The sequence below is a fragment of the Peromyscus californicus genome, unplaced genomic scaffold (assembly GCF_007827085.1).
Source record: "Peromyscus californicus insignis strain IS unplaced genomic scaffold, ASM782708v3 Scaffold_8__1_contigs__length_139910024, whole genome shotgun sequence".
NCBI classification, from domain to species: Eukaryota; Metazoa; Chordata; class Mammalia; order Rodentia; family Cricetidae; genus Peromyscus; species Peromyscus californicus.
In genome coordinates, this window is record NW_026294606.1 from 120,420,565 (window position 1) to 120,444,933 (window position 24,369).

Here is a 24,369-nt window from a genome sequence, read left to right on the forward strand (position 1 = left end):
GGAAAGCAATGGAGAGCCCAACAGTCATGGTCCTCCCTCACAGAGCTTACTGATTAGAGTGAGAGATGGACACTTGTCATGGCAGCTCCCAAAGAAACAGTATTGCATTGCCCTGCCACAAACTGTTTGTGCTGAGAGAGTAGGAAGACCATAGCACAACTGCCCCTCCTGTGGAGAGCAGCACATCTCCAGGCATGGAGGAGGGGAGAGCTGCGCCAGACACAGCCAGCATGAGAAGTCTAGTCTTTTCCTATTAGGAGACCAATGGAAAATCTCAGAAGGGCTTGAACTCAACAAAAGCAAAGCTGTGTTAGCAACAAAGGACGAGGGAATGATATGTAAACAGATGTTTCCTGCCCCGTCCACCTTGTCCCAAATAAATACACTGAGGCTTAATATTACTTATAAATGCTCGGCTGATAGCTCAGGCTTGTTACTAGCTAACTCTTACACTTAAATTAACCTGTATTTCTATTTTTGCTTTGCCACACGGCTCGTGGCTTGTTAACTCTTTTTTTTTTCCCTTCGGTTTTTCAAGACAGGCTTTCTCTGTGTAGTTTTGGTACCTGTCCTGGATCTTGCTCTGTAGACCAGACTGGCCTTGCACTCACAGAGATCTGCTTGGCTCTGCCTCCCAAGTGCTGGGATTAAAGGCGTGTGCCACCACCATCTGGCATTTTTTACATGTCCTGCTTGCTTGGCGGCTGGCTGGCGTCTCCCTCCCCCCACTCCCGACTCTGCCCTTCTTCCTCTCATCATCCTCTCTGTATCAGGCTGTCTCGCTCAATCTCTTCCTGCCCTACTATCAGTCAATCAGTGTTTTTATTAACAGTGGGCATAATCCATAGCAATGATAACCACTCATTTCTTTCCCACCCCTACCAAACCCCTCAACCCCCAACCAAACCCCACACTCCCCCCACCAACCCTGATCCACTTCTCATTTCAAAGAGTGGTCTGACCAGCCAGTAACTTATCCAAACATCCACATTAGTGGTTCTCAACCTTCCTAACGCTGCAACCCTTTAATACAGTGCCTCATGTTGTGGTGACCCCCAACCATAAAATTATTTTTGTTTCTACTTCATAATTGTAATTTTGCTACTGTTGTGAGTTGTAATATATGTATCTGTGTTTCCCGGTGGTCTTAGGTGACCCCTGTGAAAAGGTCATTCAACCCTCCAAGGGGGTCTTGACCCACAGGAGAGAACCACTGATCTAGATCATCATCCCTTGAAGCCCCGTTTCATAGCTCATTATCTAATCCATGGCTTTCTTTTCTCCACTCTAGCTCTTAAATACTCGGGAACGGATTCAGCTCTCCAGCTCCGTCACTAAACTCACGTGATTGTCTCCTGCTGGCCTCAGGTTGCCCCTACATCTGCTCTCCACAGAAAGTGACATGTTCTGAACTCCGGTGGCATTGTGTGTCTCTTTTCCCTGAAGTCCAGGGATCCAAGGTAAAATGACTCTGCCCCTAATTGTGGCAGCTTAGTCCCTGGCTTTTGACTCCTTTGGGCTGTATTCAGAAACCCAGTGACTCCCATCTGGTCACTGAGACATTCCGGCATTTCTTCTGATGAAAGGTATTCATGCCCATCAAAAGAGACCCCTGGAAGACATATTTACCTTGTATTTTGCTAGACCTTGGATCCCTCCTGGCTGCAGCCATTTTACTAAGAGCCCCACCAGAAGTGTAGTGCCTTTTTTAGAGCCCGCCCATCTCACAACAGAAGGAGCTCTCTTGCTATGTAAAGTAGCTGGAGTTGGTGGCTGTTTGGCATATTCAGGAATAAGCACTCTGGCATTGGAATTATGTGTCTGGGCATCCAATGTGAGATGGGCAGGTGGATGCATGCAAGAAAAAACCTCAGTGGAGAGATCTGCACTGAGGAATGTTTGTGAGTCGACTCTCAGTGAACAGTGAATTGGGAAAGCTGGAAACCAGAGACAGTCTCAGAGGAGGACGGCGCCCTGGGAAAAACTGGGCTAAAGAGATTCCAAAGGAGATTTTCTGTGGCCAGGGAATGTAGCTTTCCTTCCTTTTAAGACCAGTACTAACAGGACCAGAACATTCTTAAATGTATCCAAACTGATGAGAGGAAGCCGCTCAGGGCTGTTCTCAGCTGGGGGAGGAAGTTGGATATCTGAACCGATCTTTGGGATTGCCATCAGAGTTTGGCTTCCTGCCACTTAGTAAGTCATTTACCAGAATCTCAGTGGCAACCGAAATGGAAGAAGCAAACTACTCAGACAAGACTTCTCCTGAGTGGAAGGCACCCAATGAGGCCACAGAAAAGACCCAAGTGTTGTGTCTAAGAAAAAGGGGCGGGGGGTGAGGGAGAGAGTGGCCAGGATTGTTCAGTACTGTGTGGTGATGGATTAGAGGGCTTGGAGGCATTAAAGCCAATGGCAGCCTTCACAGAATTGGAGAGACCAGAGAGAGGCCCGAAGAGGGTGGCTTGAAAGCCAGGGGAGTTTGTGGTTTTACTGAGCTTGAAATGTGCCCAGTAGGAGGCATTTGAGCAGGGAAAGTCACAAGTGTTTCAGGTCAAAGTGAGAGCCACATGCAGGAGCTACGCAGGAGTGGGCTACACAGTGCCATGGGAGACCTCTGACACTGTTGTTGCCTGGTTCTCAAGGTGCCCTAACAGGTCAGTGGAGGGGCTCCTACTGGGGGCTAGAACCACCAGCTCCCCTGCCTCACCCGCCAGAAATGGGTGTGCCTCTGGAAGCAGAAGAATATGCCCTCCAGTGAGAATTGACTCTATACACTCAGGAAAAACACAGAAAAGCGGTTTCATAATAGTGTGTGCTTCTGGCCCTGGCTAATGCTCAAAGAGAAACTTGCCTCCAACAGAAAATCTTACTAACTTCTGTAGGCCTTAGGCTTATACATTTTGTTTATGCTGTCATCCTTAAATCTCTTTCAGGTCCTGGCCCCAGGTTACATTTTAAACAATTTAAACATTGACTGTAGGCTACAAGTCTGGCCACTTGGCCAGATGGGAGATTTACACAGCGAAATATTGCCAGAGTTATTCTTTTTTTTTCCTTCCTTCCTTTCCTTTTTCCTTTCCTTTTTTTCCCTTTCCTCTTTTCTTCCCTTCCCTTCCCCCTTCCCCTTCTTCCCCCTTCCCTTCCCTTCCTTTTCCTTCCCTTTCCTTCTTTTTTTTCTGACTCCCGAGTGCTGGGATTCAAGGCGTGCACCACCACCACCCATAGCTGTTACCCAGGGTCATCTTGTCCACCTGGCAGAGTTATGCTTCTCCAGAAGAGAAACCCGGCTTTATTTCAGGCCAGTCCTTAAGGACGTTTGTCCCTCTGCCCTACCTCCCTTGAACTGCCTGTTAAGAGGCGTGTTCCCTGATATGGCAATGGGCTTAATGGCTGGTTGTAAATCAGAGTTGTCTCTTTGGGTTATGGGCAATCCCCGGGAACAAACATTGATAGAATTATTTCTAACAAGCCTGGTTAGTATAGAACTGCTCTTGGAGTTATTTATTAATAAATCCAGTATAACATCAATTTTACTACTTCCAGTTTCTCCTACATCACTCCCACCAGGGAGCTACCAGCCCTCCCACTCCAGCCACTGGCTCAGAGTCCCCGACGTGGAGGTCCAGCCCCTTTCAGGGTACCAGGCAGCGCCCCGCAGAGCCAGGAGCTAGCTGCAATCACTGCCAGAGAATGGCGCCAGTGGCTGCCGCATAAACCTCTGGGCGGGTCTCCATGGTGACTGGCACACGCCGTGTTCAATGGTGGCCAGGGGTGCCTGTTTGTTCCTCCCCCCAACCTCCCCAGGGATGGAAGCTTCTTTGATTGACAGCTTGCCTTGAGCGCTGTTACGTAAGGGGTGGGACGAGCGCGGCCCCACCCGAGCGGCGCTGATTTGATTGGCAGGACGGAGCACCGACCCCCAGTGCCTCCCGGAAGCACGTCCTTGATGGACAGCGAGCGAGCCACTCGGCATGGGTGTCCGAGCGGAAGGTCCCAGGCTGGGGGCGTGTCCAGGGCGTGTCCCGCCGAGGGCAGGGCGGGGCGGGGCGCTGCGGGAGAGGAGCGGCAGGGGCCGGCCTGCGCTGCGGCCGGAGATGCTGTCGGGTCGCGGTGGCGCTCGGCCGCCGGAGCTCCGCAACGAGGGCGTCCAGGTGAGAGTCCTGCCTCCTGGCCGGTGGCTGCTGAGCCGTCCAGGCTGAGGGGCGATGTCCGCGGCCCGGCGTTCGGTTCCCTGCGGAGCGCTAGGGACTCGGGCGACGGCGGCCGCGCGGGGACACGGGGGCGGGGCCGCACCTGTGCGCTCCAGGCACCTGCTGCGCGGCCTCGGCGGACGACCGTGGAAGAAAAGGGAGGCAGGCTCGGTGGCTCTCCCGTCGGGCCTCCCGGCCCGCTCTGTGTCCCGTCGCCCCGCCGAGGGGCTGCCGCGAAGCCCCAGGCCCTTGGCCTCGGCTGCAGACTCGAGGGCCCGGCCGGCCTCCAGCCAGCTTAGAGGCTAGGGCCGGGCACCAGCCTTGCATCACCTCGGGACAGGTTTGTCCAGATTCTCTACGTGCTCCGAGACGGGTTTGTGCCCCGGGCGAAGGTGCCCGGCCCAGCTGGCTGCCCGGCCGGACTGTCCGAGGCCGGGGCTGTTTACTTTTCCTTGGTTCTGCCTGGTGGTCTCTTAACGTTAGATTTCGTTAACCCCGTTTTGCGGCGATACATTAGTTAGTGCCCATATTAGCTCTGTGTCACAGAGGAGGAACGACGGTAGCCTGGTCTCATTTGCCCTCTGCGGCATACCTTCGTCGCACAGGTGAAGATGCCAACTTCGCTCAGCTGTACGCTGTAAAGCCACGCAAATCATTTTTTATTCTTAGAGCCAAAAGAGCAGAAAGTCTGATGGTGTTTTCTGAGAACAAGGATGGAGCCTGTTTTCCTTACATGTCGTTACTATTGGCCGATGTCATGCTATGACTATGGTAGATTGGTCATCTAGCAAACTATGTAGTTTCTGAAAAGTTGGCTACAGTTCCCTGTGCTTATGTTGCTACTGGAACCATTTAGTTAAAAATATCGCCGCGATGGATGGCACATGGTACCTCTTGGAGGAACCGAGGACAATGTACCGAATTTTTAAAGGCAAAAGATACAGACTTGAAAGGTACCTGCTGCCTGTATATTTACAAATAGGAAACGCCAAGTCGTAAAGGACCCCGACAAAACAAGTGTACCTAAACAGTGGAGGGCTGGTCCTGAAAATCCAATGTGGTTTTCATTTGAGCCAAACAGGAACGTACCCCCTCCCCCTCCCCCAATTTTGATATACTGTTGTGTCAGCCACCTTTAAAAGCAGGTTTGCAAAGTCTATTAACTGGCTGCAAGTCAGCAGGTTAGTGGGGGAAATGGGATCCCTGTCCTCTGATTTTAATTATTGGGTGACATTGTCTCCTGGAAAGCACAACAGCAGTTACAGGCACTGGCTGGGATGTAGAGCTAGTACCCACCCATGGATGCTGTAGGCACACCAGAGAAAATAAATCACTGCTGATTAGAGATATTGGGTACAGCATTGCCTCTTAGGAATTTGAGGAAATGTTGCTAAGTTTTAACCCTTTTCACTGATAAACATAATTCAGATAAGGAGCCATACTTTAAAACACAGCAGAGCCTCTGGGAGACAGTTTACACCTGGGCTGGCTTACGTCTTCCTGTGAGTCTTTGTATGTTTAGTACGTGACCCACTGACCCTGTGATCTTTGAAACCTGCCTTCTTATCCACTACCTGATGCTTCAAGCATCAGGTTCGGGAAATGTCTCACTTGAACCCTCCCTGAATTTATATGTTCACAAGTCCTCAAGTGCCTAATCCTACAGACTTCCATATTTTTAGTACTTTAAACAAACCTCCTTTTGCTATGAACCTTTGCCTGTAACCTGTACTCCTAGTACTTTAAGGCAGAGGCAGGGAGATTGGGAGTTTGAGGCCAGTCTGAGCTGTGTAGTGAATTCCTGACCAACCTGGACCACATAATGAGCCTGTTTCTTTTCTTTTTCTTTTCTTTTTTTTTTTTTTTGTTGTTGTTGTTGTTGTTTAAGGGCAATTTCTTGGGGTAATAGGGACAGGAGTCAACCCCCTTTCCTGATGTAGGTATACTTGGTCTCCCATGTTTTTTTTACCTTGTTGGCTATTAGTTTTGTACTGGACACAACTCATTCAGGACGTTCTAGTCACCACCTTGACCCTGGGGACAGTGACACAGCTTTCGTGTAGGCGGTCAGTGCATCCTGAATACAGCCTTCCCATCGGTCAGGTGCCTGGATACAGTGCTAGCTCCTGAATACAGCCTTCCCATCGGTCAGGTGCCTGGATACAGTGCTAGCAGTGATGGCTGTGTGCTAAAGCAAAGCTGAATCTTGTTCTTGACTATTCTAAATGCTGGTCAGGAACCTGGTACACAGGGGATGTTTTCGTTGGCGTCAGCGGGTACCACTGTGTAATCCAACCTGGCCTCAAACTCTGGATCCTCCTGCCTCAGCCTCCCAAGTACTGGGCTCGGCATGCTTGGCTATGGTACGCACTTTCATATAGCTATCTGATGGTGTGAGAGGAACTGGAGCCTGCAGTGGAAAGGTGTGGAGAGGGATTGTTATTCATTGAGTTCTCAGATGCCATTCCTAGGCCTCTCCATCTGTGGACCGTTGGCATGATGTGTGTCCAGGGTGCTAGGCTCTGTCTTAACTGTTGGTGTTGGTGTGTTGTATTCTTTCCATTTGTTCAAGGCAGCGTGAATGCTAAGGACAGAAGAGTTGGATGCCCCAGCGCTGAAGTTCTTTGTTTGGAGTACACGTTATGAACCCTTTGTGGAGCATGTCTGCAGGCTCTGTGCGCAAAGTAGGTACAGTCAATAAATAGCAATCTGATAGAAAGGAAGGCCCACAGTCTCTATCAAGGTCGCCTGTAACCTTTAGCAAAAGTTACCAGGTTTTATTTCTGAGAAATCACTTTGTCCATTCAAATCAGTTTCTCAGGCTGAGTTCACATCAGCAGGAGTTCTGATGAAGCACTATGCTAAAATTAGTTCATTTAACTTGTATGTATACTTGATGAAATTTATGACATATTCTAATGTTTTTCTGTTGAAGTTTCAGGATTTGGTTTTTAGAGAAGCTTCAGTCAAGTCACCTAAGAGTTGGGCATTAAATAAGTGACCTAAATAAAATGTCTTTATTTTTTGGAGAAGTCTTACAGCCCAGAATAGCCTGGTATTCTGTAGCCTAGGTTGCCTCAAAACAGCAGTCTTCTTGCCTTAGCTTACTGAGTGTTGGGATTATAAGTGTGAGCTATCATGCACAGTTTTATTATATATTATATATATATCATAATTCTATAAATTATATAAATTATTAGGTAGATAGATAGATAGATAGATAGATAGGCTGGCAAAACGGCTCAGTGGATAAAGGCGCTTGTTGCCAAATCTGAGTTTGTCCTCTGACCTATATATGTGTGCCATGGTACACATGCATCCCAAATAAATAATGTAATAAAAAAAATCTTGTTCCAGGAAAGGCGCAAAGCTACACAGAGAAACCCTGTCTCGAAAAACCAAAAAAAAAAAAAAAATCTTAAAAAAATATTTTTTCCTCTTATGAAAGATTAAAATATATAAGCAGTAATTTAAAAGCTCAGTTCCACCTGTAGATCAACATCATTATTGCTTTTTTTCCTATGCACATAAGGGTTTTTGTACAACAAATTAAATAGCCTCTGTTGTATTGGAGGTTAGGAAGGACCAGTGAGATGCTAGTTTTCTGGTCATTCTGAGTTCACTGACTGAGGATAGCAGTGTATGCTAGTGAAGCAAGTGTGGGAACAGTAGGATCGTATGAGACCTAAGCAAGTGAGAGAACAGCTTCGTTTCCTTGCTCCTAGCCCTGTGCTCGCATCAGGGAGCAACTCATTTCAGTCACCTGCACTACTTACTTTGAACTCCATTTCTACGTGTCTGCATGTACATGAGGCCTCTCTAGTCTTGTTAATGGCTTTCCTGCTTCAGTTGCTTGGGAAAGGCTTGACTACATTGTTCTAATGGGATTCTTCCTGCTTTAGTCATGCTTCAGTCTTAGCTGCTCCTTCTCTGACCTGCCTTCTCAAGGGATTTGAAGGCATCTTGATCATGGTGTGAGAATTCCTGTGTACAGAGTAACCAGCTAGGAGGGAGTTCTCAGTGTGCTGCTTTCAGAGTTGCCATAAATGCTCTCACGATTTCATTCCGAACAGCGAGCTGAAGGCGAAGAGAAGACATTCACAGGGGATGTGAAAACCAGCCCTCCACGAACTGCACCCAAAAAGCAGCTGCCATCTATTCCCAAAAATGCTCTGCCCATAACGAAGCCTACATCTCCGGCCCCAGCAGCACAGTCAACAAATGGCACCCATGCTTCTTATGGACCCTTCTACCTGGAATATTCGCTTCTTGCAGAATTGTGAGTCCTTCATGGATGATTGGTCAGTTATGAATGGTCCCTGAAAATTAAGAATGAAATCATGCCGGGCGGTGGTGGCGCACGCCTTTAATCCCAGCACTCGGGAGGCAGAGCCAGGTGGATCGTTGTGAGTTCGAGGCCAGCCTGGGCTACCAAGTGAGTTCCAGGAAAGGCGCAAAGCTACACAGAGAAACCCTGTCTTGAAAAACCAAAAAAAAAAAAAAAAAAAAAAAAAAGAATGAAATCATGTCTCCTGATAGACTTGTGAATTAATCAGAGTTGTCTCTAGCTTGCTCCACTTTGGAGAATAGGAAGGAAGGCAGGATTTTTGAGAACATACAGTAGATTAGGAACTTGGTAGATTAATTTCAGTCTTCCTTTCTGTGAGGCATTTCACTGGAAGAGTGTATCAAGTGGGCAGAAGCTGGGTGGCATTCTCTTGAGTCACTCACACACATTGGGAAGTTTAGGCTCCATTTTGGCCCTCATGTTTTAGGAAGCATTCTGACAGGACTAAATGCAGTAGGAAAGGGTCAGGAAGCCACAGTCAGTAGATGGAGGGACTACAGACATTGACTTGGAAGACAAAAGAGTGCTTACAACTTTAAGTTACATTTTATTTATTATGTATGTGTTGGGGGTCAGAGATCAGAGGACATCTTGTAGTCAGTTCTCTTCTTATACCACGTGGGTCCCAGGGATTGAACTCAGATCATCATGCTTGGTGGCAGGTGCCTTTACCGACTGAGCCATCTTGCCAGCCCTCAGGAAAGTACTTAGAATGTTGTTTTGTATGTTAGAAGGTCTGTTATTAGAAGATTACGTGGTCCAACCCTCAAAGATCCACATGAGGAGAGAAAGGTTAGGCTGTACAGGTCGTCACAAGCCCACCCTCGCACTGAACGTGTGCCTGTCTGAGGAGAGCGGGGCTGAGCACTGTGCCACGCACGCCACTAGTGACCACACTGCTCGGCACATAGAGGAGGAGTTCAAGTACCATGGAGTGTGGATCATGTGTTACAGGGACACAAAGGCTGGAGAATTCTTCACCTCCATAATCTTGAAGTTTCTCTATAGTTCAGTTCTTTTCAAAGCATCTTGATCACTCCTCCCAGGGTACTGATGCTGTAATGGTCAGAGGGAATGAGGCCCAGTGTGGTAAAGCAATGGTCTGTCTCTTCAGCTCTATAATGGATACTTTGTGTTTTGTGGCTGAGCAGTGAGGTGGACAGGCTCCTACTGTGGTGACTGAAAGTTGGCTGTGTGTTAACACAAAACTGCCTTCTCTGACAAACGGCTCTGTGGGTAGCACTATCTGCTAGCCATGTTTCTGTAGACCTGCTAAGTCTCAGGGACTTGAAAAGGTAATGGACCTACCTGGTACGGTTGCAGTAAGATCTGTCCTGCATTCAAGGTCATCCTGGAGTACATAAGTAATTTAGAAAATGTTTGTTAAGTAAGTGTGAGGTAGTTAGGGAGCAAAGAAGGCCCCAGGGGCTAGAGAGATGGCTTAGCACCTAAGAGCATTTGACACTTTTGCAGATAACACTTCAGTTCCCAGCACCCACATGGTAGCTCACAACCATTTGTTTCTACAGTTCCAGAAGATCTGATGCCCCTTTCTGGCCTTTGTGGGGACCAGGGACTCACATGGTGCATTTACATACATGGCAGGCAAAATGGTCACACATGTAAAAATCAATCTTAAAAAAAGCCCCATAAACTATTTCTCTGTCCATTTCAGGGTTTGCAGGTGACTGTTTAGAGTACTTTGGTCAACACTGTTCTTTTCCGTGTCAGATCACAGCTCATAGCTGCAGCGTCAGGGAATCAAGCAAAATGGCTGCAAGTGTGTAACTGGGTCCCAGAAAAAAAAAAACAAAAAACAGTAGCATCTTTCTGCCACGATCCTGTGTCTTGCTTTGTGTCAGCATGCACCTTCCCTAGCAAGGCCCAAAGAGTCTGAGTTGAGGGTGTTTGAGAGCTCAGAATGATGTCTGCTTCCACAAGCAACACTATACACCCAAAAGCTTGCCCTTCCGCTGACCCAGTGAGGCAGACTCAAAAGGACCGACTGCCAAGTGATGGCAACTCTGGACTCCATTTAGTACCTGTGATTGCAACTGAAAACAGTTTGCTCTTCACTTAGGAGTACAAATGTAGGATGCTGAAGCCCAAAAGGAAAATACCACATTTTTAATAGTGAAAAATAATTTTTCAATGTGTGAACTCTAATTTATAATGATAAAAGCAATAATTTTACAAATACCTACATTTACCTCAATTTTCTTGTGGGGTTTTGTTTGTTTGTTTGTTTGTTTGTTTGAGACAAGGTCTCACTATGTAGAAACTTGACTCATAAAGATCCACCACTTTCTGCCCGCAAGTGCTGGGACTCAATGTGGGGGCTACCATATCAGCTCATTTACCTCAATTTAATGTTCAAAATTATCTGTTTCTGAGAGTAAAACTCGATTCTTTGTCCCTGTTTGGCTTTCTGAGTCTGAGACCCTGTGTTGGCTCAAGTTTCTCTGGGCTGGTTTGGAAGTAAGCGGGTGGGTGGTGATCTAGGAAACTCGGGCGTAAGACTGGAATGACTCTGTTTATATAGTTTGAGTGCCAGCTGCTACTTGTCTCAGACAATGTGGGATGCATTGACTTCTGTGTGTCATTGGCATCTGTACAGTCTAATTAGTACCTGGCTCTCGTTTTAGTACATTGGTAGTGAAGCAGAAGCTACCAGGCGTCTATGTCCAGCCATCGTATCGCTCCGCATTGGGTAAGATGTGCATTCGACCTTCAGTTTGGGTGTGGGGTCTTCTGACACAGATGGGACTTTAGCGTGTGTATGTTCTCCTGCAGTGTGGTTTGGAGTAATATTCATACGACACGGGCTGTATCAGGATGGCGTATTCAAGTTTACGGTGTATATTCCTGATAACTATCCAGATGGCGACTGTCCAGTAAGTGGAGCTGCGGTTGAGGCCGTGCAGAGCTTCAGTCACTTTGGGGAAATCAAGGCTCACAGATTTCTTGATTCTTCTCCTGACCTTACATGTTAGGATGAATCAGTTTGCTCAGGTGTCTGTCTCCCACAGCCAACGGGGTGGTGCTTTGTTACCTGGGGTCATGCTACCCTGCCTTCAGCTCCATCCTTTCTCCGCTGGGGGGGGCGTGTGTGAGGTTGGGGGCTGTGCTGCACCATTCACTGCATGCCTGGTGATGCCATGCTGCAGGAGGAGAGCAGTATCTCCCCCGTTGCCAGACTGTTCACAGGAAGTGGTTGTAGTTAGGGCCCTTGCTGGGCCTGATCTGACTAGCAGCACGGCATCACTCGCACTGAAGTGTTTCTCTCTCCATCCAGCGCCTGCTGTTTGATATTCCCGTCTTTCACCCGCTGGTTGACCCCACCTCAGGTGAACTGGATGTGAAGAGGGCATTTGCAAAGTGGAGGTCAGTGTATCCAAGTCTCGTGTAGTAGCATAGCCATCAGGAACAAGGGAAGTAACCCGCCTGGTCTCCTTGCAGGCGGAACCATAATCATATATGGCAGGTCTTAATGTACGCAAGGAGAGTCTTCTACAAGATCGACACGACAAGCCCTCTAAACCCAGAGGCTGCAGTACTGTATGTGGTTTGTACTTTGTTACTTAAGCTTATTGTTTACTGGTATTTAAGGTAAATTGGTAAATTTTTTAAACGTTTCACAGGTATGAAAAAGACATTCAGCTTTTTAAAAGTAAAGTGGTCGACAGTGTTAACATATGTACTGCTCGTTTATTTGACCAGCCGAAAATAGAAGACCCCTATGCAATCAGGTAAGTGGTATGTCACCTGGTCCTTTACACATCTGCTTTAGAGGAACATACATAATGTTAGTCTGGAGCTTTTCACCTTCTGTCACCTCCACTTCTAATGCCACTTGGGCTCTTGGCCTTACACCAAAGGCTTTGTGTGTCAGAACGGAGTATTTAGTGACTCTGGTTTCCTGAGAATCTCTGTCAGGTGCTCATTCATTTTTCCATATGAGGACTTTTCAGAAGGCAATGTCAGCTGCTCTCTATACCCTTCTTCATGGCCTAACATGCATACACCCAAAACCACCAACTTCAGACTATTCCATAGTGCTCATTTCTCTCTGCTTTGTTAGTTTAAGGAAACACAACTTACCTCTAACATATTCAGAAAAAGACATCTCAAGGTGCATAGTAGTTTGGAATACTGAACTAGATCCAGCCTGACTCCTCAGCATTTATATTTGGTGGAGAGAACATGTTAGAATAGAGTAGAGCCGTATGGACATGGGTGTTCTGGGAAGCACACTGCGGTGCCTTTATGGGCTCAGCTGATGAACTGCTTGGATGACTCTGCTTTGCTTTCTTCATCTTTAACATTTCAGGGTGCTATGAGGTTTGCAGGGCTAAGTGTTTATAAGAGGTAATTATGATAGGAAAAACTTTAAAGATTGTTCTTTAGCCAGGGTGGGGGGGATGGGTGGTGGGGTGGTGCACATCTTAAATCCCAGCAGTCAGGAGGCAGAGGCAGGTGGATCTGAGTTTGAGGCCAGCCTGGTCTACAGAGTGAGTTCCAGGACAGCAGGGGCTACATAGAGAAACCTTAAAAAAAATTCTTCGCTCTTGTTTTATTATAATTGTCTTAATTGTTGAAAAATGGATGCTATACATGTTTTAAAGCTATGAACTCTTTTTAATATTTTCTGCCCTTCAAGTTTTTCTCCATGGAACCCTTCTGTCCATGATGAGGCCAGAGAGAAGATGTTGACTCAGAAAGTAAGTACATAACCGTTTTTGAAATGGCTATCCCAGTTTCTCAACGGTCTGCATTTGAGGCCACAAATACAGCTATCTTGGGGAAACTAGTCAGTATGATTCTGAACTTGCTCATCAGTCCTTTTTCTTTTTAATGTCTGTTTTTGATTGTGCCTAGAAGCCTGACGAACAGCACACTAAAAGTGTTCATGTTGCTGGCCTGTCATGGGTAAAGCCTGGCTCAGTACAACCTTTCAGTAAAGAAGAGAAAACAGTAGCAACCTAAGAGATGGTGGACCTGGTGCACCATGCACTTTCCTGCTGGACTCTGGCCTAGTTAAAGCTGACTAACGGCAAAGGACTGCCTGAAGAGTAAACAGCGTGAACAGTGACCGCCTCAGTGTTGTGTGTGCGTAGGCTCTAACAGCAGCTTGTGGAGACCTCTCGTTAAGTCATGCCTTACTCCTGTCACAGGTGTCAGGGTGGGTCTAGTTCAGTACTCCAAATGACTGGGGACCTTGAGGCTTAAGGATTTTTCTGAATATGTTAGGGTAAATTGTGTGTACTTTCCCAGAGAGAGATGAGCACTGCGTAGTGGTTGGAAGTTGGTGGTTTCAGCTGTACTGTACATATGTTAGGCCATGAAGGAGGTGTAGAGAAGAGATTTCCAGAGGGCAGCACTTTCAAGTAGAAGACTGGCTTCCCAGCCTCACCTGCTGACTTGCTGTAAACGTCTATCTCAGAAGCATTAGGAAAGTAGGCAGAACCAGGATGCTTGTTCATTTTGTTTTTGTTTTTTAAAAGCAAATTACTGTATTTTTATGGCAGGAGGAAGAGAAAAGTGTTCAAACGGTTTCTAATGAAGTCAGGTATTTAAATGGTGAATGACCGATGTGTTAGTAGAGATGAAATAAACCAATAAATGATTGATTGTCATTTATGCAGGAAACACATGCTCTTTTTCAATATAACTAGACAGAGACTAACTTATAAGTGCTTTATTGAAAAATACACATATTTTCATATAAAATTACAGTAGCGATCCCAAGAGGTTTTGTAAGTACTTTGCACAGCACTACTCTAGTGGACAGTGCAAGTTCTATTTAGAGCAGTATGAAGTTACCTAGTAACTTTGCTTATAACGATCCAATTTACAATTGAATGTTCTCCTTAGGATTATTAATCCAACTTAAAACGACTGGAACAATAAAGAATAATAAACAAATATATGTAGGTAATCAAAAGCTGTTAAACAGTTTTCTAATTTGTATAAATGGTACTATGTACTAATAAAAACCTAAATTCTCCAACCTTTTTTTTAACTTCCAGGAATATCCTTAAAGATAACTTTCCTTTGGATGACTACCTCCAAAAGGAAGTGGTCATAATTTTTCAAATTCTCAATTCAACTTGATTCAAAAATCTTTACTTAGTCAGATGATCCCTATGTTTATGCCACTACCACAAATTGGAGCATTTTATACATGGCCAGAACATGTAGCTACATCAAGTCCTTTAAGAAAACACTGGCTTTTTATCCTAGAAGTCTTGTATCTACTAAAATCCACACTATAGAAAGTGCCATCATAAATATACAGCAAACTCTGGGTTACAGCGCCATGCATTTTACAGCCCTAAAGTGCCACCAGTTACACAGGTTCATTCAGACATTGCACAACTTTCGCACTGTACCATATCTGCTGGGGAAGGGATAGTGCGCAAAGGGAACAGGAGCCTTAGGCAAGTGCCTGGAGACTTCCAGGTCTGGGCCATCCCCTCTGTTCTGTTTCATGAATGTAAATGTCTCAGGTGTTTTCATCCTAAAACATATGGTTGGACCTAACCATATGCAAGTGGGAATGAAAGAGACAGGGTTTCATTGTGTAACAGCCCTGGTTGTCCTGGAACTCACTCTGTAGCCCAGGCTGGCCTTGAACTCACAGAGATCTATCTGCCTGTCTCTGCCTCCCGAGTGCTGGGGTTAAAGGCGTGCACCACCACCCGGCTAGGAATGAATTTAAATAAAGTTCCTCTGCTGGGGCATACCTACACAGGCCTTTTACTAAAGAGTTGTTTTCTGTGGTACTTGTAAAAGCTTACCAGAGTTAAAAATCCAGATTTGGATTCTGGGCAGTGTTGAAGATAGGCATTAAATACTAGGGGAGAAGCAACTGGGATGAATAAAACTATCCCAAAGTAGTCTAATTTCTCACCAAAATGTCCTTCCTTTTTTTGCTTTTGAGTCAGGGTTACATATAGCCCAAGTTGGCCTCAAACTCCTGGTCCTCTTGGGTGCTGGAATAACAGGTATATACCGATACACCCAGTCAGAGAGCTTCCCTTTTCTACCAGGCTCTAATAAGTGCTGGATTAAGGAGCAAGGTTCCATAATCCTGCATGCATTAACTGCTAAGCAGTTCCTGTGAAGACAGTTTCCATACTGGAGACTAACCTCAGTGTGCCCCTCGGTCATTAGCTACATCTTGGAGACGACGTAACAGAGCAGAATGATTTTCTGGGCAGATTCTCTTTGCCGGTGACTCACTGCCATCATCTAGGAGAATCCCTCTCTTTTTAGTTGGAGTCTCTCCTGTCCGTATCATACTGTTGATTTCTCTCAGTCTCTGTGGGGAGGAAGAAATAGATACAAAAACTTTAAAATGCTAAAAGCACATTGCTCAGTATTAAGTTAAAGAGTCTCAAGTGAATTCAGCAGTTTAAGCATTTGAACACCTTTGCAGAAAGAAAACCTAAGCAGATCCGGCCAGGACATTGATGACTCCAGGTCCATCAGAGCATTTCTGTTTTTAACAAACTTCCTTGGTGATTGTGATAGCTATAATACACATGCTCAACAACTTGTGATTGATAGTTCTAGAGTATCATAGTTATGCCATGTTTAGTCACACATCCACTTTTGAGATTTGTGTGTGTGCATGTGCATGGATACATGGAGGTCAGAGGACAACTGTAGAGTTTTTTCCTTCTACCTTTATGTGGGGCTCTAACCACAGGCATCTCGACAGCCTCACATACACTCTAAAATAACAGCATGACTTGAAAGTTCACAGTGGCTCACTCCTATGATCTCACCACGTGGGAGGCAGAAGCAAGAGGATTGCTGTAGGTTCAGAGTCAACCTAGCCTACATATTGAGGACAAGGTCAGCTGGAGTTATACAGGAAGACCTTGTCTCAAGCACCACCCACCTCTTTTCTTGTTTTGAGACAGGTACCACTATAGGCCAGGCCATTTTGTTACACACTTTGTAGCCTAAGCTGGCCTCAAACTCACAGCATCTCTCCTGCATTAGCCTCATGCATGCTAGAATTAAAAGTGTGAGCCACTATGCCAAGTTTCTTTTTATTTGGAGACTAGCTGTGAACTGTCAGGACTTGACCTTGTGATTTCCTGCCTCCGTGTCCCCAGCAGCTGGGTAACACCGCCTGAGTCACTTGTTTTCTAGCAGTCCCTCTCAACCACAGTGTCACTAGAGAAATACCCTTAGTTCCTGAAGGCATTCCGTACAGGTAAGGCATCAGCGGCCTCTGGGGGCCTCTGGGGGCATAGGTTCTTCTATGAACTGTGGAGTTACTAAAATGATTTCTCATGTTCAGTGGCTTCAGAGAGCAGTCCAGTGAAGAAAGGCATTGCCAGAATATGTCATCAGCATTGTTTCTCAGGGCCTCAAAGTCTGCTCAGAAACTATTTTCTTCTGGTAACTGGTGGCTAGAATTTTGTTCATGTTTCTAATTTAAAAGGGATATGGAGAATGTTTGTATACACATAGTTTGAGGAATTTCAGAGTAGTGAATGAATAGTGAATCCTCACCCCACCCTGCTTGGACAATTCTGGTTACGTCTCATCCCTCAGACTGTAAAATGCATATCCTAGGGCCAACCCTGTAGCTCAGTTGATAGCATGCTTTATCCTTTTTTCCTAGCATGGAAAAAAGACCTGTGTTCAATTCCCAACACTGCAGAAATGGCTTGGCAATACCAGCACTCCCGAGATAGAGGCAGAAGGATCAGAAGTTCAAGGCCATTCTCAACTACACAGCAAAGTTGAGGCCAGCCTGGGCTACATGAGACCTAAAGTCACAAGAATAGTATATCCTAGACATAATTCACTTACCTTCTCCACCTCCCCACCCCCCCACCCCCCATGTTTGTGGTTCTGGGGATTAAACTCAGGGCCTAATGCATTCCAGATAAACATTCTACCACTGAACTATACTCTAGCCCATCATTTTAATTCTTTACTCTGAAATAAACTGAAATTTTAAATTAAATCAGTGTTTTTGTCAGCATATGTATTTCCAAAAATTTATCATAAGCAAAGCTTCCTTTGACCCTTTCTCTTCTACCCTTTGCCTTCCAAAAGAAGTCTAGTCTGCATTTGCTGTCTCTGTGGGTCTCCAATTTACCTCAATATTCCTTACATTGCTCACTGACTATAATTTATGTACCATTTAATCAACTGATGTAAAGTTACTCTTCATTGTACAGTTAGATACCTTAATACATAGCACATTTATAAAGTATAGTTTTGAAGTAATTCTATTATGTACATACAGTACGTGGTCTTGGGTACATAATTCATTACATGATATTTTTTCACAGTTCAGACATTCAAATTTTAACATTTTTTGGTGGGGAAGGTGTACCAAGTTGTACATGTGGGATCAGAGGGAAACTTACATACTTCTTGGTGGTTTTTCTATAAATGATGCATAATGGCTTCTTTATCTTGCCTTATTACAATGACAAAATCGATAGCCAGAGATGAATAGCAGTGAGAATGGACACTGGTGGAAGGGAGGCAGTCCGGCTCTCACCATTCCCTAATGGTGTGTTGTGTTGCCATATTTGCACCAAATCACTTCTTCCAAAGATTTTTTTTATTTTATTTTTTTTATTTATTTATTTTTTTTTTTTTGGTTTTTCGAGACAGGGTTTCTCTGTGTAGCTTTGCGCCTTTCCTGGAACTCACTTTGTAGCCCAGGCTGGCCTCGAACTCACAGAGATCCACCTGGCTCTGCCTCCCGAGTGCTGGGATTAAAGGCGTGCGCCACCACCGCCCGGCTTTTTTTTTTTTTTGGTTTTTTCGAGACAGGGTTTCTCTGTGTAGCTTCACACTTTTCCTGAAACTCACGCTGTAGCCCAGGTTGGCCTCGAACTCACAGAGATCCGCCTGCCTCTGCCTCCCGAGTGCTGGAATTAAAGGCGTGCGCCACCACCGCCCAGCAACAAATCCATGTGGATTCTGGGAATTGAACTCTGGTCCTCTAGAAGAGCAGCTAGTGTTCTTAACTGCTGAACCATCCCTCCAGTCCCAAGATGTTTTTATTGAACTACAAAATGATTTATCTTTACATTTTTTGAAGAGTTTATATAGAACTGGCATTATTTCTTCCTTTAATATCTTGTAGAATTCACCAGTACAGCCGCCTGCAGCTACAGTTTGTTTTTTTTTTTTTTTTAATGTTTTTAAACTAGAAATTTAAGACTGGTATGGTAGCTCTGCTTGTTATCCCTCCACTTAGGAGGCTGAGGCAGGAAGATTGGCAGGAGTTTGAAGTCAGCTTGGACTAGTGGGTGAGATCCTGTTTCAAAAACAATGGTCTGGAGGGATGGCTCAGAGTTTATCTTGCAGAAGACCTCGGTTTGATTCCCAGCACCCACATGGTGACTCATAACCATCTTTAACTCCAGTTCTAGGGGATCTGATGCCCACTTCAGACTTCCCCAGGCACCAGGCACACAAATGGTATACATATACAAATATAGGCAAAATACTCATACACATCTAAAAGCAAACAAATTTAAAATCTAAAATCTAAAAGCAAACAAATCTAATCAATACCGGGCTCCTAAGGCTTCTTCTTCTTAGTGTAGGTACATCACAGAGTCTGTCCATTTCTTCTGTGCCTCCACATTATAGGCATGAAAGTTACTCCTTAACCCTCAAGCTACTTTTAGTGTATTGGCAGTGTGTCATTTAGAAATGTTGAGTGATATAACATTTACCTGTTAGCACTATTTCAGCTATAACCTACTGTGGTGGTTTGAATGAGAATGGCCCCCATAGGCTCATAGATTTGAAAGCTTGGTCACCAGTGAATGGCTTTATTTGAAAGGATTAGGAGGTGTGACCTTGTTGGAGGAATTGTATCACTGGAGGTGAGCTTTGAGTTTCAAAAGCCTATGTCAAGTCATACCACGCCCCTCCTCCCCCCAACCTATGGCTCATGATGTAGAAGTTTTAGCTGCTTACTTCTCCAGCACCATGTCTGCCTGTGTACTGCCATGCTGTCTCCATGATGAGAATGGACTAACCTGTGAACCCCAAATTAAATGCTTTCCTTTATAAGAACTGCCTTGGTCATGTGTCTCATCACAGCAATAGAACAGTGACACATATAATTTTAATATTGTAGATTCTCAATATAAAATGCTTTCAATTTTTCTTGTGATCTCTTCTTTGACCCACAGAAATCTGATGTTTAGCTTCCAAAACTTTGGAGGTTTCCAGATAGCATTCTTGTTAATAATTTCTGATTCACTGCCATCATGGCCAGAAAAAAAAATGTATTATTTGAAAGCTTTAATTTACTAAGAATGTGGGGATGTAATTCAGTGGTAGAGCTCCTGCCTAGCATGGCCAAGTCACTAGATTGGTCCTCAGCACTGTATTAAGACCTGTCTTTATAGTCTAGAGTGTGGTCTACGTTGGTAAAAATGTTCCACATGCAACTGATGCTGTTGGATTATGTTCCCATCTTTTTTATATTTATTAATTTTCTCTATTTATCCTATCAATTATGTTGAATTCTCAACTATGAATGTATTTTTCTCTCCTCTCACATCTCCCCTCTCATCTCACATCTCTCATAATTGAACATAAGGCTTCGTACATGCTAGGCCAGTGCTTTAGCACTGAGCAATATTCCCAACCCATGAAATGAATCTCTTGGGCATATATACTCATTGCTCTGAAGTCCAGTTGTCCTGTTACATAGCTCTCCAGTTGTCTTTTTCCTTGGTGTTAGTATGGTGTTTTAAACATTCTCTTTAAAGCAGCCTTACTGAGTTATAATTTACATACCATCTAGTTCACCCATTTGAAGTGTGTGATTCCAGTGATGTCTGCACGGTACAACCATCTCCACAGTCAACCTTGTTGCTCCCAGAGAAACCTTTCCCACTAGGAGAAATGCTTCCTTTTCTCCTGGGAAATCACTAATCTACTTTCAGCCTCTGCAAATGTGTACCTAAGTAGACTCATATGTAGTCTTTTATAACTAATCTCACTCACTCATGTTTTCAAGGCTCACCCACACTGAATCATGTACTAGTACTTCCTCTTTGGGGGGGGCACATATTTTATTCATCAACTACTAGACATTTAGATTGCCATCTTTGAACTTGCTCTGTAGACTAAGCGGCCCCAAACTCAGAGATCTGCCAGGCTCTGCCTCCTGAGTGCTGGGATTAAAGGTGTGCGCCACCACCGCCAGGCAGGATTGCCATCCTTTAAACTGTTTGTGTCTTTACATTTGAAGCAATTGCATTAAGTTTTTACATCTAACTTCAGGTTGTCTTAGTGGGGTTATTTGTGAAACCTACAAACAGATTGACAGCAGTTGATCCCCAAAGCAACTGCAGTGGGACGAGCTTTCGCTATTGGGACAGTACTTCCTATAAAACTGGACTTGCATTTTAACCAAATACATTCCCAAGTGGATTATGGGGGGAAATGAATAAAATAGGTAAAAGGGCTGGGGAGACGGCTCAGTCAGCAGAACTGTAACAAGCCAAATACAGTGTGTGACCTCCAGTGTCATCAATGCAGGCACCACACCCTGCCCTGTGTAGTAGCATGGTTCCCCAGCACATCCCAGTCAAGAGGGCACATCTGCATTTGGCTTGTCATAGCTCTTCAGTCCCCAGCTGAGCCTGTCTACATTACTACCAATGAGACAGCCTTTGCCTTAAGGATATCACTTTCTTCCTCTCTCTGCTTGTTGGATTGCACTTCTATATCTCAGGAAATGTGTAATTCTTCACCGTCAAGCCTCAAGCTTCCCAGCTCTCAGACTGAAGCACATGCTACCACATATGTCTAACAATGAGCTCTCCATTTTTTCCTCAGACAGAGTCCAAAAGACAGACACTCTGTTGCAGAAACAGAACTTGGTAACCAGTTTAGGGGTCCAATGTTTCTATTCTGAACAGAAATAGAAAAATAAAATCTTACAAATAAAACAAAACTCCAAAATAGGAATAGGAAAGGGATCCAGAAAAATGGAGTTAGTTCGCCTACTTTATTTCTAACCCTGATGTCCTCAAAAATCAAAAGGCCAGTTCACCCTGGGGTTTGTCCCTTGTGACTTACTGCCTTCTGGTGCCTGGCAGTTGCTATTGCTCTAGGAAGTACTCACACTTAGCAAAATCTCTATTCCCAGCCTCCTAGTGCATTTGAGAGTTAGTGAAAGCTGTTCTTGAGTCTTACCTTTGATGGGCTGTCGCTGAAGTAGTAAAAAATCTTCTCTCCAGGAGAAAGCATTGCTTCGTTTTTGTGTGGGGAAATGTAGATAGGATGATTTTGAGATAACTGTATTCGGCGAGGGGAGCCTGTTCTTACAAATGGGTAGGGAGAGAGGGGAGGAGTGTCCATCTGTGGAAAATAAAATAGAAATTCTGAGAAAACACTTCTCTAGCCAAGTTGTATTAAAAGTCATCTATTTTATTGAGTGGAAAGGCATAATAAAGCAGAAGCTTTTCAATGCTGTCCAGCAAGGATCAGCAACAACCAAAGAAACTTATACTAATAGCTAACACCTGTAGGGGCTTGGTTTCTGCCAGTTCCTCTGTTGAGCATTTTTATACTTCATTTAAGCCTTACAACAACCAGATAAACTATTAACTACTATTCTCTTAATATATGAGGTGACAGAAAGCACAGAGTTTAGTAATTTGCAAAGCCATCGCTGTTAAATACTGCACAATCTAAGCCCATGTGGTTTCTGTCTCCTGTTCCACTGGATGTAGAGAATTCTACAGTCTTACTCATACTGCTGAGCATCAGCAGAAATTATGTTGATTAGGCAAGGTACTTGGGTTGGAGACTTCCTTAGTTTTATTTAATGAAAGAATTATTTGTTTATAGTTTGTGATGGAAAAGGTCAAATGAATGATTCCTCCCCCTCAAGAGTAAAGCAGCATCCAGTGGTCCCTGATGCACTTACGTTTGCCTGCGAGTACTTCATGGCAAATGTTTGGATTTGTTTTATGTAGATGTTGTTGTAGAACTGAATGAGGTCTCCTCTTTCCTCCTCCTCAATGTCACTGTTGGCACCTGTGAGTCGAGTTGGTGTAGGAGGGGCACTGCTGGGCTGTGGAACTGGTAAGGTGCTATTTGACCTCATAACTGGACTGGAGTCTCGACTGGCTGCAGCCAAGAAAACAAAGGATGTTGGTCTGGATTGTTTGAAAAGACACTTCACTAGGAAAAGGGGAAAACAGCTCTATGTGTGCACTAGTCATCAATGGCAACTAGCAGGCACTCTGGGTTTAGGGCTTTGGTGTGTGTCATTCATATGTATGCAGGTGCATATATGTGTGGAGGCCACAGGCCAGCCTTGGGTACCATTCCTTGGGAGCTGTCTACCTTCTGTTTTTGAGCCAAGGTCTCTCAGTGGGACCTGGGGCTCACCAACTGCACTAGCTGGCTAACCAGCAAACCCCAGTGATCCACTTGTGTCTGCCTCTCAAGAACTAGGATTACAATGCCTGCTATCATGCTGGCTTCTTATGTGGGGGCTAGGGATCAAATGGGTCCACATCCTTGTGCAGCACACAATTTACTGACTGGGCTGTCTCCTCAGCCCTTGGCTGTATCTTCATCATCGTCCAATGAGAGAAGGTCTCACTTTACAGTCCAGGTAGGTCTGGAGCTTACAGTCCTCCTGCCTTAGACTTAGTAGAGATGAGATTACAGGCGTGGGCCACCACTCCTGGACCTTGAGCTGTGTTCTTCATATCAAGAAGCAAAGCTCAAAATACTAATAACTTTATTCCCTTATCATAACTGCACCACAGGTTGACTGAGTAGTTTATATTAGTAAGTTACACAGAGGTTTCTGGAACCTGAGCCCTCTACTAACAAGTTTAGGTCAACAACTAGGAACAGTACTTCTATATCACAGGTCTAACCAACAGGCAAGCTCTTCTGGAATTCAGGCTAGAAATTCCTATCTGAAACATGTTATTCTCTAAGTGCCTCAAAGCACTGGACTAAAGGACAACTGATGACTAAGTTTATTCCAACAAATTATTTGAGAATAAACTACCTCTATACATATTTTTTATTTTATAATTCTTAGTCTTCTTGGCCTAAAAATTAAATGTTCATAAAGATCTGTCTTATTTACCTCTGTCTTTATTTAGTTCTGTTGGAGAATTCTGGTGGCTTCTGCTGTCACTGCTGCCAGAATTTCTTCTTTTCCTTTTTCCTTTTATCAGAACACTTCTGTATACCTTTCAAGAGACAGTGAGAAGAGGACAGAAGCTAGCACTTATTGACTCTATACTAGATGCTAGGACCTTAACATATGATACTTGCTTCTCACGAAAATATACTTAGTGATGGCTGTCTTCGGGGAATGTTAGAACTGCAGCCAACTTAGGCATTGTGCATGTCTGTCATGCCAGCACTCAAAAGGCTAAGGGAGAAGTGTTGCAAGTTCAAGGCCAATTTGGGCTACTATCTCAAAAAGGATAAAATAACAAAACCTTTGATCTAGCCAGACGTGGGTAATATGTGCACACACACACTACTTGCTAAAAGCAATAAATACTCTGATTCTCTAGGATTTGGTGTTTGTACATCCTTTAATATCAACACTTGGGAGGATGAGGCAGGCAAAGCCCTGTGGATTCAAGGCCAGCCTGATCTACACAATGAGTTCAGGCCAGCCAGGGCTACATAGCCTTTCTCAATAACAGTAACAAAACTTTGTGATCTGGGTCACAGAAGCTGTTCACTAACAGTTGGCACTTACATTGGAGCCTGTCTCACTTCAATTCCAAGTACTGCCTAAAACACTACAGAGCAGTACTAATACCG

General features: G+C 44.7%; 2 protein-coding genes across 4 annotated transcripts in view; one reads left to right on the forward strand and one right to left on the reverse strand.

Moving 5' to 3' along the window:
* Nucleotides 1-4,036: 4,036 nt before the first annotated feature.
* Nucleotides 4,037-14,178, forward strand: Aktip (AKT interacting protein). 3 transcript variants are annotated; one of them, XM_052729585.1, is made up of 10 exons: nucleotides 4,037-4,151; nucleotides 6,767-6,874; nucleotides 8,264-8,469; nucleotides 11,184-11,248; nucleotides 11,332-11,432; nucleotides 11,834-11,922; nucleotides 11,998-12,096; nucleotides 12,180-12,287; nucleotides 13,199-13,259; nucleotides 13,417-14,178. In XM_052729585.1, the coding sequence occupies exons 2-10, from the start codon at nucleotides 6,833-6,835 to the stop codon at nucleotides 13,522-13,524; spliced, it is 879 nt and encodes a 292-aa protein (XP_052585545.1). In that variant the 5' UTR covers nucleotides 4,037-4,151; nucleotides 6,767-6,832; the 3' UTR covers nucleotides 13,525-14,178. The 3 variants fall into 3 exon arrangements, with proteins under 3 accessions (XP_052585545.1, XP_052585544.1, XP_052585546.1); XM_052729584.1 differs by having other exon boundaries at nucleotides 4,038-4,151; nucleotides 6,763-6,874; XM_052729586.1 differs by lacking the exon at nucleotides 4,037-4,151 and adding an exon at nucleotides 4,510-4,530.
* Nucleotides 14,179-14,221: 43 nt separating this feature from the next.
* Rbl2 (RB transcriptional corepressor like 2) overlaps nucleotides 14,222-24,369 on the reverse strand; it is a 51,308-nt gene continuing 41,160 nt past the window's right edge. Inside the window, exons 19-22 of the mRNA XM_052729583.1 lie at nucleotides 23,675-23,780; nucleotides 22,490-22,692; nucleotides 21,754-21,918; nucleotides 14,222-15,862 (exon numbers count right to left, since the gene is read on the reverse strand). Of these exons, the coding sequence (XP_052585543.1) occupies nucleotides 15,692-15,862; nucleotides 21,754-21,918; nucleotides 22,490-22,692; nucleotides 23,675-23,780 (645 nt within the window). The 3' untranslated portion in view covers nucleotides 14,222-15,691. The remainder of the gene's footprint in view (nucleotides 15,863-21,753; nucleotides 21,919-22,489; nucleotides 22,693-23,674; nucleotides 23,781-24,369) is intronic.

Coding starts and splice junctions, on each gene's coding strand:
- Aktip (XM_052729585.1), top strand. CDS start 6,833: ATGAACCCTTTGTGGAGCATGTCTGCAGGCTCTGTGCGCAAA. Junction 11,433..11,833: donor ATCCAGATGGCGACTGTCCA/GTAAGTGGAGCT, acceptor CTCTCCATCCAG/CGCCTGCTGTTTGATATTCC. Junction 12,288..13,198: donor GAAGACCCCTATGCAATCAG/GTAAGTGGTATG, acceptor CTGCCCTTCAAG/TTTTTCTCCATGGAACCCTT.